At 41.2% G+C, this 12,469-nt stretch overlaps 1 protein-coding gene across 3 annotated transcripts in view; it reads right to left on the bottom strand.

Annotated features, from left to right (window-relative positions):
- prkg1b (protein kinase cGMP-dependent 1b) overlaps positions 1-12,469 on the bottom strand; it is a 150,254-nt gene that overhangs the window by 35,029 nt on the left and 102,756 nt on the right. For all 3 annotated transcript variants that reach the window (XR_007143706.1, XM_047817439.1, XM_047817438.1), the window contains exon 5: positions 10,927-10,990. Coding sequence is in view for 2 of the 3 variants with exons in the window: in XM_047817439.1 (XP_047673395.1) it covers positions 10,927-10,990 (64 nt within the window). In the remaining variant the exon portion in view is untranslated. The remainder of the gene's footprint in view (positions 1-10,926; positions 10,991-12,469) is intronic.

The following is a 12,469-nucleotide window of genomic DNA, read 5'->3' as shown; positions in this document are numbered from 1 at the left end:
GAATACGTCGCATCAAACGCCAGACATATGAGGGCTTGAATAAACCAAAAAATGTCTGGAAGTGAGCCGAATACAGATGAGACTAATCCTGAGAGTACAGGACAGAGGGGCGGAGTCAGGACAGGATCCACTATAGACGTGTCACTATAGTCATCATAAGAGCAGGTTATTATTTCCCTCATTACCGAACAACATTACTGCGCCTCACACCTCGGACGGAAAACGCCGACCTTCTGACCGGCTCTGATCCGAGCACAGCCCGGTGCATTATGGGAACAGTGTGTAGTTCAGTCCCACTCCTGCGCTCCAGCACACGTGTTTGAGATGTTAACCAAACATCTCGTCTTACTGCTAAGTCGGGGAAATCCACAGATCCTGATTTATTTAACACGGCTCGTGTGACACGTGCTGAAAGTGAGCGTGTATGTTTATGTTAGACGGACGATCTCTGCCTGGGAGACGGGTTCGGTTCAGCTCGCGCATTTATTTTTAGAAGGTGTGAGTTTATGTGAAGTTTTATTTACCGACGAGTCTGGAATCGGGGATTTATTCACAAACTCAGCTGAACAGATTTATTATTTATTTATTTTATTTTTTGTTTGCAGTCTGAAGACATCACAGTCTGGATAAAAATCAATGTCAATGCAAAGGTCACTGTAAACTCTGTCAAACTTTTCTAGATTAGAATAAACTACGCTTGAAAAATGCGTCTAACCGACCAGACGAAGGGGGGGGCACGGTGGCTTAGTGGTTCGCACTAGGTGCGAACCACTAAGCCACCGTGCCCCCCCCTTCGTCTGGTCGGTTAGACGCATTTTCCAAATGGTGCTTTGCAAAGCTGCTGGAACAAAAAAGGAGAAAGAACAGAATTGAACACTCTGACTGACCGAGTCGCTCAGAGCGGTCATGTCCTGTCATTACTGACGGCTTGTGTATCAGTTCTTCATGTACTGTACTGTAGGTCTTCGACAGCAGCCGCCAGGAGAGACCGGAAACCCGGACGAGAGCCGCACGAGCTTTGGAAGACTTCGCTTCAGATTTCAATTCCACTTCAAACCTTCAACATCTGTGTCCTTTATTTCTCGTGGAAAAAAAAGAGAAATATTGCAACAAAAGCCTCTTTTTATTCCATGTTCCTTCACGTCTTGGCGATTTTCCCGTAAATATCATTCCTGACCTCAACAACATCATCGTTTTAACTGAGATCCTCTCACTCGGACATATTTAGTCGATCGTCTCGAATGATTCTTCAGATCGATGCGGTCTGACTCTCTTACACCCCCCCCTCCAAGTTCCTATGTGCAAGTGACGACTTTTTTTCTTTTCTTAGAAAAAGCTTGAAATTTGTACTGATTAAAAAAAAACTCCCATCACATTAACCATGAGTCACGCTGTCAATGTACAGAAAGCAGTCGGTCTTTGACTTTACTTTCCGTATAATATAACGTTCAGACTTTCTCTTCTCATGATGGAGTATTGGTTTTCTCTGGATTTCGGTACCATGGCAACAATTCAAATGGCATTTCTGGGGATCATAAATTCTGTCCCCGTTTGATGTCAAACGATTCCTCGGACCGATTCTATAGCGCATGTGGTGATATTTTTTTCTCTTCCTTCCTCACAGCTTTTGTTCCTACGTGTGTTTGTCTTAGACACACGATTCTCACATGCGTCTGGTTGTTCCTTCAGTTTTAGAGCTAGCTGTGCTTCATGCTAGATGTTCTTTGTGTGATTTGCTCGTGTAGTGAACGCCACGCTGTGATCAAGCTGCTGGATATCAAAACAGCCACGAAGCCTCAGGCACCGTAGAAGTGCTTCTGCTCCATGGATGCAAACACAGAGACAATTAGAAGAAGCTTCCGCTTAATTTTCTTCTTCTTCCTTTGGTCCAGTGGTCCCCAACCCCCGGGCCTCGGACAGGTACCAAATGGTACCGGGCCACCCAAGGAACATTAAATGATTCCCATTGTATTTACTGTGGTGTATTTCTCTCGGGTTTGTGCGACTTTCCATGGACGTGAGGTTAACCGGGAGCTGAGAGACGTCACCTAAAGCCGCACCGATACCGCGCATGCGCAAAATATCGTGATATCGGGCCGGGTTTAGGTGACGTCTGGAGCTGAGCGGCTGCGAGCGGCAGTGGTGTTGTAGCTTTGGTGGAGAGAGAAGGTGTGTATCGCTCTTCTCTCTGTTCACCGGTACTTTGTCATGTTTAACAGTGCTTGGTGTACGTGTATATTGTGTTTGCTCAAATTTAACCCACAAATTAGCAAAAACGAGCAAGAAACAGACGTCGTTAGAAAGTTAGAAACTCTGCCGGTGTTCTGGATTAAAGTCATGGCGGAATACCCTGAGATTGTCACCACAGCACTTACATCCCTATCGCCATTTCCGACATGCTATCTGTGTGAAGCGGGGATTTCTGCAGTGACGGCAACCGAAACAAAACAACAGAATAAACTGGACATAAGCGACACACTTCGGGTGTCATTGTCTCCTGTTACCCCAGATGGAACCGTCTCGTTGTAAAGAAACAAGCTCAGGGTTCTCATTGGTTTAGCGTTGTAGTGAGTTAAAAAGGCATGTTTAAATAGAATTAAATTAAAATTATTCATTTTAATTTAATTGTTAGCCCCCACCCCCCACCCCCAGCGGGCCGCAGTAAAATGATCAAACACTGACCGGTCCGCGGCGAAAAAAAGGTTGGGGACCGCTGCTTTAGTCGACTCTTTTTTTTTTTACGCACAAAATATATTGCACTACAGCTGTACACATCTGGGTTTTATGCAGTTATGAAGATTTTTAGTGCTAATAGTTGCTCTGCATTTCCCCTTTAAATCAAAGAGAAGGTCTTCGTAAAGATAAATCTTATTTACATAAGCATCCCTAACCCTTTAAATAGCTCTAAAGATCATAGTGTTGAAGACTTTTAAGACACTTAAGAGTTGAAAATGGCCGAAAGGTGAAGAGGGACAAGAAACTGTTGTGTTGCTGCTAACAGGTGACGGTGAGTTCATTAATAAACGCGACAGATTAGATGGTGTAGGGATTCATTTTGTGACCTTATTAGAGATACAGATCTGAGACAGAGCAGAAATGCCACAGTGTGTTTGTGTGTGTGTGTGTGTGTGTGTGTGTGTGTGTGTGTGTGTGTGTGTGTGTGTGTGTGTGTATTAGATATGTAGATATAAATATGTAATGTGTGTGTGGTTAGTGTTACAATAAGTAAAATTAGGTCTGTGTTTTCAAAGTAAAGGCTTATAATAGACCTTCAGAAGAATGTGTCACCTAGCAACAGGGGTCATCCCCACATCCTCTTATAAAAGAATTGCTCTGAGATTCACCCTGTATCACTCTTTAAGCTGTGATTCCTAGTTCAATTTTAAAGATAAATTAAATCTCTGTGATTATTCTATAAGCTTTAAGAATACGGGACCCTTTAAGCTTTAAGAAAGACTTTTTTTTATCATTTTTTTTTCATACTCATTCGCTCACGTCACATGTACGGTACAGTAAATTCTATTTTTATTGAAATTCTCTTTAATAATATTTTTTTTATTTTTTAATCGATTCAGTATTTATGACTCTTACAGATACTGCAGATGTTTAATAACGCCAGACCACCAGGGGGCAACATATGGTGTAAAATATACAGTTGTATGCAAAAGTTTAGGCACCCCTGACAATTTCCATGATTTTCATTTATAAATATTTGGGTGTTTGGATCAGCAATTTTATTTTGATCTATCAAATGACTGAAGGACGCTAAAGTAATATTTCAGTAGTGACATGAGGTTTATTGGATTAACAGAAAATTTAGACAGGTGCATAAATTTGAGCACCCTTGCCATTTTGTTGATTTGAATACCTGTATAATACTACTTAGCACTGATTAATTGGAACACATAATTGGTTTGGTGGCTCATTAAGTCTTGAACTTCATAGACAGGTGTATCCAATCATGAGGAAAAGGTATTTAAGGCCAATTGCAAGTCGTTATTCTCTTTGACTCTCCTCTGAAGAGCGGCAACATGGAGGCCTCAAGACAACTCTCAAATGACCTGAAAACAAAGATTGTTCAACATTATGGTTTAGGGGAAGGTTACAAAAAGTTACGGCAGAGATATAAGCTGTCAGTGTCCACTGTGAGGAACATAGTGAGGCAATGGAAGACCACAGGCACAGTTCTTGTTAAGTACAAAAGTGGCAGGATACGTAAAATATCCGAGAGGTGACGGCGGAGGATGGTGAGAGCGGTCAAAAACAGCCCACAGACGAACTGGAGATGTTTTGTAAGGAGGAACGTTCCAAAATACATTTATCCAGAATCCAGACACTCATTACAGGCTATAGGAAGCGTCTAGAGGCTGTTATTTCTGCTAAAGGAGGCTCTACTAATGTCATGACTCAGCCCGGACTTTGGCCACGTGCACTTGTTTGTTTATGTTCCTCGTCACATGTCTGCCCCGCCCTCGTCTGTTCCTCCCTGTTTCCACACCCGTTCCTAATTGTATCTGATTGTCTTTTGTATTTAAATGTGCCGTGTTGCCGATGGCAGCGCGGAATCTACTGATGTCCTGTCCTGTCTTCAGTCCGTGTCCTGTTTAGTGTTTCCTTTGTAATTAAACCCTGTTTGTTTTGCTATCCTCGTCGCTCGTTCCCCCTGCTCGGCTGTGGACGTCGCTCGTTCCCCCTGCTCGGCTGTGGACGTCGCTCGTTCCCCCTGCTCGGCTGTGGACGTCGCTCGTTCCCCCTGCTCGGCTGTGGACGTCGCTCGTTCCCCCTGCTCGGCTGTGGACGTCGCTCGTTCCCCCTGCTCGGCTGTGGACGTCGCTCGTTCCCCCTGCTCGGCTGTGGACGTCGCTCGTTCCCCCTGCTCGGCCTTGGATGTCACTCGTTTCCCCCTGCTCGGCTGTGGACGTCGCTCGTTCCTCTCTGGCTGCGCCGCCGTGTGCCTTGCTCCCCCCCACCTGCCTCGCCATGTGCCTTGCTTCCCCCACCTGCCTTCGCCGTGTGCCTTGCTCCCAACCTGCCTTTGCCGTGGTCCTTGCTCCCCCCCATCTACCTCGCCGTGTGCCTCGCCCCCCTCTCCCGGACTTTGTCAGGATTAGGCGCTTCGGGAGCCGCGCCTCAGAGGGGAGGTACTGTCATGACTCAGCCCGGACTTTGGCCACGTGCACTTGTTTGTTTATGTTCCTTGTCACATGTCTGCCCCGCCCTCGTCTGTTCCTCCCTGTTTCCACACCCGTTCCTAATTGTATCTGATTGTCTTTTGTATTTAAGTGTGCCGTGTTGCCGATGGCAGCGCGGAATCTACTGTTGTCATGTCTTGTCTTCAGTCCGTGTCCTGTTTAGTGTTTCCTTTGTTATTAAACCCTGTTTGTTTTGGCTATCCCGCGTTTGGGTCCGCCTCCTTACCTCGCCTCATGACAACTAAATACTCATGTGATTTTTCTGTTAGGGTGCCCAAATTTATGCACCTGTCTAATTTTGTTTACATTGCGCATTTTCTGTTAAACCTCATGTCACTACTGAAATATTACTTTAGTGTCCTTCAGTCATTTGACAGATCAAAATGAAATTGCTGATCCAAACACTCAGATATTTATAAATGAAAATCATGGAAATTGTCAGAAATTGTTATTTATTTATTTATTTTATTTTATTTTATTTTTTTTTGCATTTTAAAAGGCTCAGATTTGACTTAATAAAAATTCAGCCAAAAGTCACTTTTCTTTCCTTAACTACAATAATAATAAGGGTTAGGGTTAATTTGTGTGTAGAGTTTTCCTCCGATATGTTGCGCGATCCTGCCGCAGATATGGAGTGATGGTTTCTGCACATTCACAAGCTTTTCTAGATCCAAAACTTGTAAAAAAAAAAAAAAAACCCTTTGAAATGATGTGTAGAGTGAAATAAGATGGAAGACAATGCAATGAATATCAGTGATTATGGACTCTAGGATCCAGGTGACCCATTCCCAAACCCCGGAGCTCTCAATCGTAACTCCCTAGATGATTTTTTTAGGTCATGCTTCTTGCCTATGCATCATGCCTCTTTTCAGTAGATGTTAGCTGTAGAGATGAGAAGGACGACTCATTCGATTTTACCGAAGCATTCGAGATTAAAGGAGTGTTAGAAATACAAAGAGGCCAAAAAAAAGCAAATCAGCTTGAACTGAATGAAGTCACAATGAATATTTCTTTCTTTTATTCCCTCGGTAGGATGGACATCGACTTCGACATCGTTTTAATCAGTAAAAACAAATGAATTATTTTATCATCGCAACTCTGATATAAAGTGCTTAGTGGTTAGCACGTTCGCCTCACACCTCCAGGGTTGGGGGTTCGATTCCCGCCTCGTGTGTGTGGAGTTTGCATGTTCTCCCCGTGCCTCGGGGGTTTCCTCTGGGTACTCCGGTTTCCCCGAGGCACGGGGAGAACATGCAAACTCCACACACACAAAGGCAGAGGCGGGACTCGAACCCCCATCCCTGGAGGTGTGAGGCAAACGTGCTAACCACTAAGCCACCGTGCCCCCCCCCCCTTTTTGACAACATTTCAAACGGAATTTCCGTGAATGGTGAACTCTCAGAATTCGTTCTCGAACACAATACAGAAGAGTTAATCCGAGCGACAGCATCCTAATTAATATGACCCCCCCCCCCAGACAATCAGTCACAATTCCACATCACACCAAATAATAAACAGCTGTTTTCCTCGATCTAGATTCCACAAGGGTGGATATTGTTTCAGTTGCTAAAAGAAATTAGCATACACAATTCTGGAGTGATGGAGAAGGGCAAAGACGATGGCCACTCATGAGTGGATTTGCATCATTAATAACCTCACTCACTCATCTGGAGTGGATCTGGGGGCTTGTTCATTTAATAGGGGTTGGTTTGTGTGTGTGTCATGAATATTCTCAAGTTTAGTCTTCTTTAAACTAAACTGAAAATGAATCAGCTTGGTTCCTTGACATCTATTTAAATTGCTGCTCGTTACAAGATCTCGTATCTGGTCTGATCGACGCTGCCGAGCAACATGAGGCATAAAAGCATTCAGATACAGACCAAGAGCTTTGGCTGATGTTCACATCCAACATCAGAATGAAGAAAAAACGTCGTGACTTCGACTGTGGTGCCAGACAGCATTCATATATTTACACAGAACATCGCAAAAAAAAAACTTTATACATTGAAATGTAAAGAATACACGGTCAGAAAAAAAACAGCCTTCGGTTTATAGAAATATTCCATCAAACATCATTTAAACGGTTTCTTACCGTGTGATCGCTGAGGACTTGGCATGCTGGGGCTGATGGGTAATGTAGTTTTCCCACAGTGAACCATTGAAAAACAAATGTAAATAAAGTGCGATAGAATAAATTATTAATACAGTCAGTGCAATGGGGCCTAAAAGAAAAAATGGCTCTTCAACTCATTATAAAAGAAGTCAATGGGTCACTCTGGCGGTTAATATGAAGCCGATATGAAAGAAGACAAAGAATCTGTAGTGTTCCATAAGTTTTGGCACCCAGAGGAAACCCCCAACGTCGTCGTCTTCTTCATCATCAACAACAAAGTTAGCCTTTCACTTCATATCATTGATTCCTGTACGTAAAAAGAAGGAAGCAACAATTTTTTTTTATTACGAATCCTGATCTCACAACCTTTGCCTTTCAGGAGTCGACGAATCACGTGTGCAACATATTTGATTGTGAAGCCAACTGGAAATAGTGGTGAGCATCAGATCATAGCATAATCACTACTATATCACTATATATATTTAAAAAAAAAGCCAGAACCGAACCCCATCATTTTGTTAAAGGTGCACGTTCACCTTAACAGCCCCAAAATAGAACCTGCTCCTCAGACAGCTTGTCTCTAGAGCTTCAAGCACCGCTGACGATAGAGCTTTAGCAAGCTGGGCTTTGGCAGCATGACTCAATCTTGACACGATGCCTCTGAGTCACAACCTGGACACAGAGGCACAGAAACGTGGAAAATATCATTAGATATGAATTCCGAGTCGGAGAAGTAAAAAAAGCTGGCGGTCGCTTAGAAAACGTGGTTTGCGTGTAGTGACACGATTTGTCATGGAGGAGAAATTGCTCCAGTTGCTCACAGTCGGTTACTAATGGAGTGAAAAGGAAGCGAACGGCACGTAATTTAACGCCTGTCCAGAAAATGAATGCGGCCCGGTGCTGTTCCCAAACCGTGCGCACATTCAAACCGTGAGAAATAAGATGATGATGCTGCGGTGTTCTGATCTATTAGAAATGAACCACGACAGGACACGGAGTTGCACGTAAACAAGTCAATGACACGTCGGCGTGACGAAGACAGACGTGAGGCCGAGGTACCGTTACAGCCCGAGGTCCGTGATGACGCTGGAAAAGTCTGGGATTTTACAGAGTGTCAATCAACACCCATAGCAGGATGCCAATAGTTTTGCTATCTCGTATGGAAAGTCAGAAAAACTAAAGAATGAAATGTGAATATATTCATTCTCATGTATCATAATGCAGGTTTACTATCTATCCCCAGCAAATGTAGACAGTCAAGTAACAAGCCACTGTTGGGCCCTGAAGCAAGGCCCTTAACCCAGGGGCTGAACTGTTTATCCTACAGTATAAAGGGTCACAGTGATCCTGGAGTCTAAGAAACTCGGGCACAAAGTGACGTGACATAGCGAAAGTGACGTGACATATGGCTAAGTACGGTGACCCATACTCAGAATTCGTTCTCTGCATTTGACCCATCCAATTTGCACACACACAGCAGTGAACACACACACACACACACACACCGTAAACACACACCCGGAGCATTTATGCTGCGGTGCCCAGGGAGCAGTTGGGGGGTTCGGTGCTTTGCTCAAGGGCACCACGGCCGTTGCCGGCCCGAGACTCGAACCCACAACCTTCGGGTTACGAGTCAGACTCTCTCCCCAGGACCCACGACTTGCCCCGGCAGGGGGAGATGCTGGACAGTCTGGACAGTGAAGGCTTGAATGTATCCAATTGATCAATTACAATGGCCAATGGTGTGACTTATCTGTGTACAATATTGTAACCAGCTTGTCCAGTCAGCCACAAAGGCTTTGTTGTAACGGAGCTTGTATTGTAGCATAAAACAACCAACCATCATTGTGGGGAATCGCCGACCTGCCGATCGGCTTCAGATGACGGATCACAACGTCGGGATTCCTCGCTAATTATTTCAACGGCTATCAACCCGAACCATCCGTAAACAATAAGACGATTAGCATTTTACAATCGATCCCTCAATCCATTTGCCAATATTTATAGTCTGTAAGATTGCCATCATAATATAGGAGCACAGGAGCTTTCTTTTACTCCACAATAACAACAGGACACGATCCAAACGATCCAACATGTCGTTTAATGTTTTTAAATTCGCCAATATTATTATTATAACTCACAGCACGGGCACAAGTGACAAGCTCCGCCCCCTTTCCCCAATTTCACATGATTGTAGGATTCATCTTTAAGAAATATTAGCTGACATCAGATGAGTCTACAGTGTCAGCGTCAACAGTCTGAAAATCTGGGATGTCCTGTTTTAGTTCAGTTTCCGTTCAGATGTTGCATCGTTTCTGGATCTCAAGTCTTAAATGTGTGAAATCGACCATGTTACCTTGCTCTGTATAAAAGGTCAGATTTCCCTCATGAGTAATCTCTTCTACCGAAGCATGTGTGCAGACGAGACCCCGATTGATTTGGTCTACAAACTGAACATCACAAAATTTTAATTCCAATAAAGAACCCAGGTCTCGAACAGTTACTTGTACTTTAAAAGATGTTTTTTTTCCCGTTCAGCAGTCAAATAGTTATCTGTTATCCTTGTAGAAGAATAATATCAGAAATGTTTCCCACTTTACTGCACATTATTGCAGAATCACCTCCTAATCCACCATCCAGATGAGTTCTGGTGATTGTCGATGCCCCAGTACGCGGTTCCCAGCTGCACAGCTGATAAAACTGAAATGCAGGAAATGCTTGTATTCCTGTCTTATTGATTTTTTTTGTTTAAAATAAATCACGATCAGGGAAAAATCTCAGTAGTGGTGTGTGAATTGGTGTAGTGATAAACATCCTTTAGTTTCATGATGTAGTTGAAAATAAATTGCACAAAATATGCGTTAATACAATCGATACATACATATATTAATTATTTACTTTAAATTTTTTTAAAAGTTTTTTTTATATATATATCATTAAAATGATTTGATTTAATAATTTTGTTGAAATTCTTTTTTTTCTTTTATTTATATATTTTTTTCATTTAAATAATTTGATTTAATAATTTTATTGAAATTCTTTTTTTTGTCCTTTTATTATATATATATATATATATCTTATTTTAGTTTTGAGATTTTTATATATATATATATATATATATATATATATATATATATATATATATATATATATATATATATATATATATAATTTATATATTTCATTTAAATTATTTGATTTAATAATTTTATTTAAATTCTTTTTTCCCTTATATATATATATATATATATATATATATATATATATATATATATATATATATATATATATATATATATATATAAAACTCAAAACTAAAATTGGTGTAGTGATAAACGTCCTTTAGTTTCATGATGTAGTTGAAAATAAATTGCACAAAATATGCATTAATACAATCGAAACATACATATATAAATTGTTTACTTTTTAATTTTTTTAAATGTATATATATATATATTTCATTAAAATGATTTGATTTAATATTTCATTTAAATTATTTGATTTAATAATTTTATTTAAATTCTTTTTTTTCCCTTATATATATATATATATTAGTATTGAGATTTTTAACAAGCAACAAGCACCTGTGTGATTTGTGTTGAGTTTAGTGAAAGCACAAACCTCTTCCAGGACGTCCGCGAGTTTGCTGAGTATTTCTTCTGCAAGGCCTTGGAATGTTGGAACGCTGCAAAAAGGAGACAGGTTGGAGTGTGAAACACGTGTGAAACACACCACAGGAAGCCACAAAAACACTTCGCTCTTTGTAGCCAAAGCCAAACTCATTCTGACCTGCTTTATATCGAAGTCATCCGCATTTCCAAGCGTATTTAATTTACAGTTAATTCAAAACGCAACAACAATTCACTTTTTTTCCCCATGGAAAAGAAACATTTGCTTTTAAGTTATTCTCTATAAATTATAAGATTATTTGATTATTTAATTATTTCTCTAAGAGAAATAAAAAAAAAAAAATTCTAAATTTTTTTTGAATCAGAAACAGAAGATCCAAACCTTAAGACTGACTTCTAAGTGTTCCTTATTTCCATAATGATTATACTACTTTATGATTTCTTCACGACAGTGGAAATAAGAATCTTTTCCTGCTTCTGAAATTAAATTTCCACCAAATAAAATCTGTAGCTTTTAACGCGGACGGTTTCTGGACTAATTAGATATTTTGGTTGCTATTTGATCTGAAGGCGTGTAGAAAATGTGACGTGGTATTTTTTTTGTGCGTATAAACACTGGATAATGTTCTAAACATTGTGGGTTTCATTTAGAGAGTAGTCAATATTCTAATTGAGTAGAAATCCTTCTGTATATGCTGGAATAGTTAACCATAGAAACCGTGTATATTTATTTATTTAAATAATTAATGATGTGTGAAGTTGTTAGAACTGGGGTTTGGTTAATATGTGTGTATTTGGTGAGACGTCTCATCGGCTTGAATGTAAACCCATGCAGTTGTCCCTAATATGAAGTGACATACGGCTAAGTACGCTGACCCATACTGCATTTAACCCATCCAAAGTGCACACACACACACACACAGCAGTGAACACACACACACACACACACCCGGAGCAGTGGGCAGCCATTTATGCTGCGGCGCCCGGGGAGCAGTTGGGGGGGTTCGGTGCCTTGCTCAAGGGCACCTCAGTCGTGGCCGGCCCGTGACCCGAACCCACAACCTTAGGGTTAGGAGTCAAACGCTCTAACCATTAGGCTCCCCATTGAAATTCCCCCATAGGCCACACCTTCCCTCATAATATTGTAAGTATATTCCTTCCAAGAGAAAAGCCTTGATTTTACCCACCACAGGATGGCGTCCGCTTCAGTTGGATATATACAACGTCTTAATTTATATAAAGCGGAAAATTTCCCAGCTCGTTAAATGCATTTTGTATAAAACAACAATCTGTTAATATATAATGAGGTAACAATTAAGGGAAGAAAAGTGGACATGCTCCAGGTTGGTAATTCACCAGAGCTCAAGATCAATGAATGGATTAGTCTGGGATTAACCTAAATCTACAGAAAGCGTCGGCAGTAATCAGCACCTGCCCTCTGTGTATATAACCTAGATTTCCCTTGAGAACGAAGGAAAGTGGAAATCTCACATAAAAATGTCCGACAGTAACGAGACAGGTCAGGAACTTTGTGA

The sequence above is a fragment of the Tachysurus fulvidraco genome, chromosome 8 (genome assembly GCF_022655615.1).
Source record: "Tachysurus fulvidraco isolate hzauxx_2018 chromosome 8, HZAU_PFXX_2.0, whole genome shotgun sequence".
Classification (NCBI taxonomy): domain Eukaryota; kingdom Metazoa; phylum Chordata; class Actinopteri; order Siluriformes; family Bagridae; genus Tachysurus; species Tachysurus fulvidraco.
Note: the sequence above shows the minus strand (reverse complement) of the source record. Positions and strands in the feature narration are given on the sequence as shown.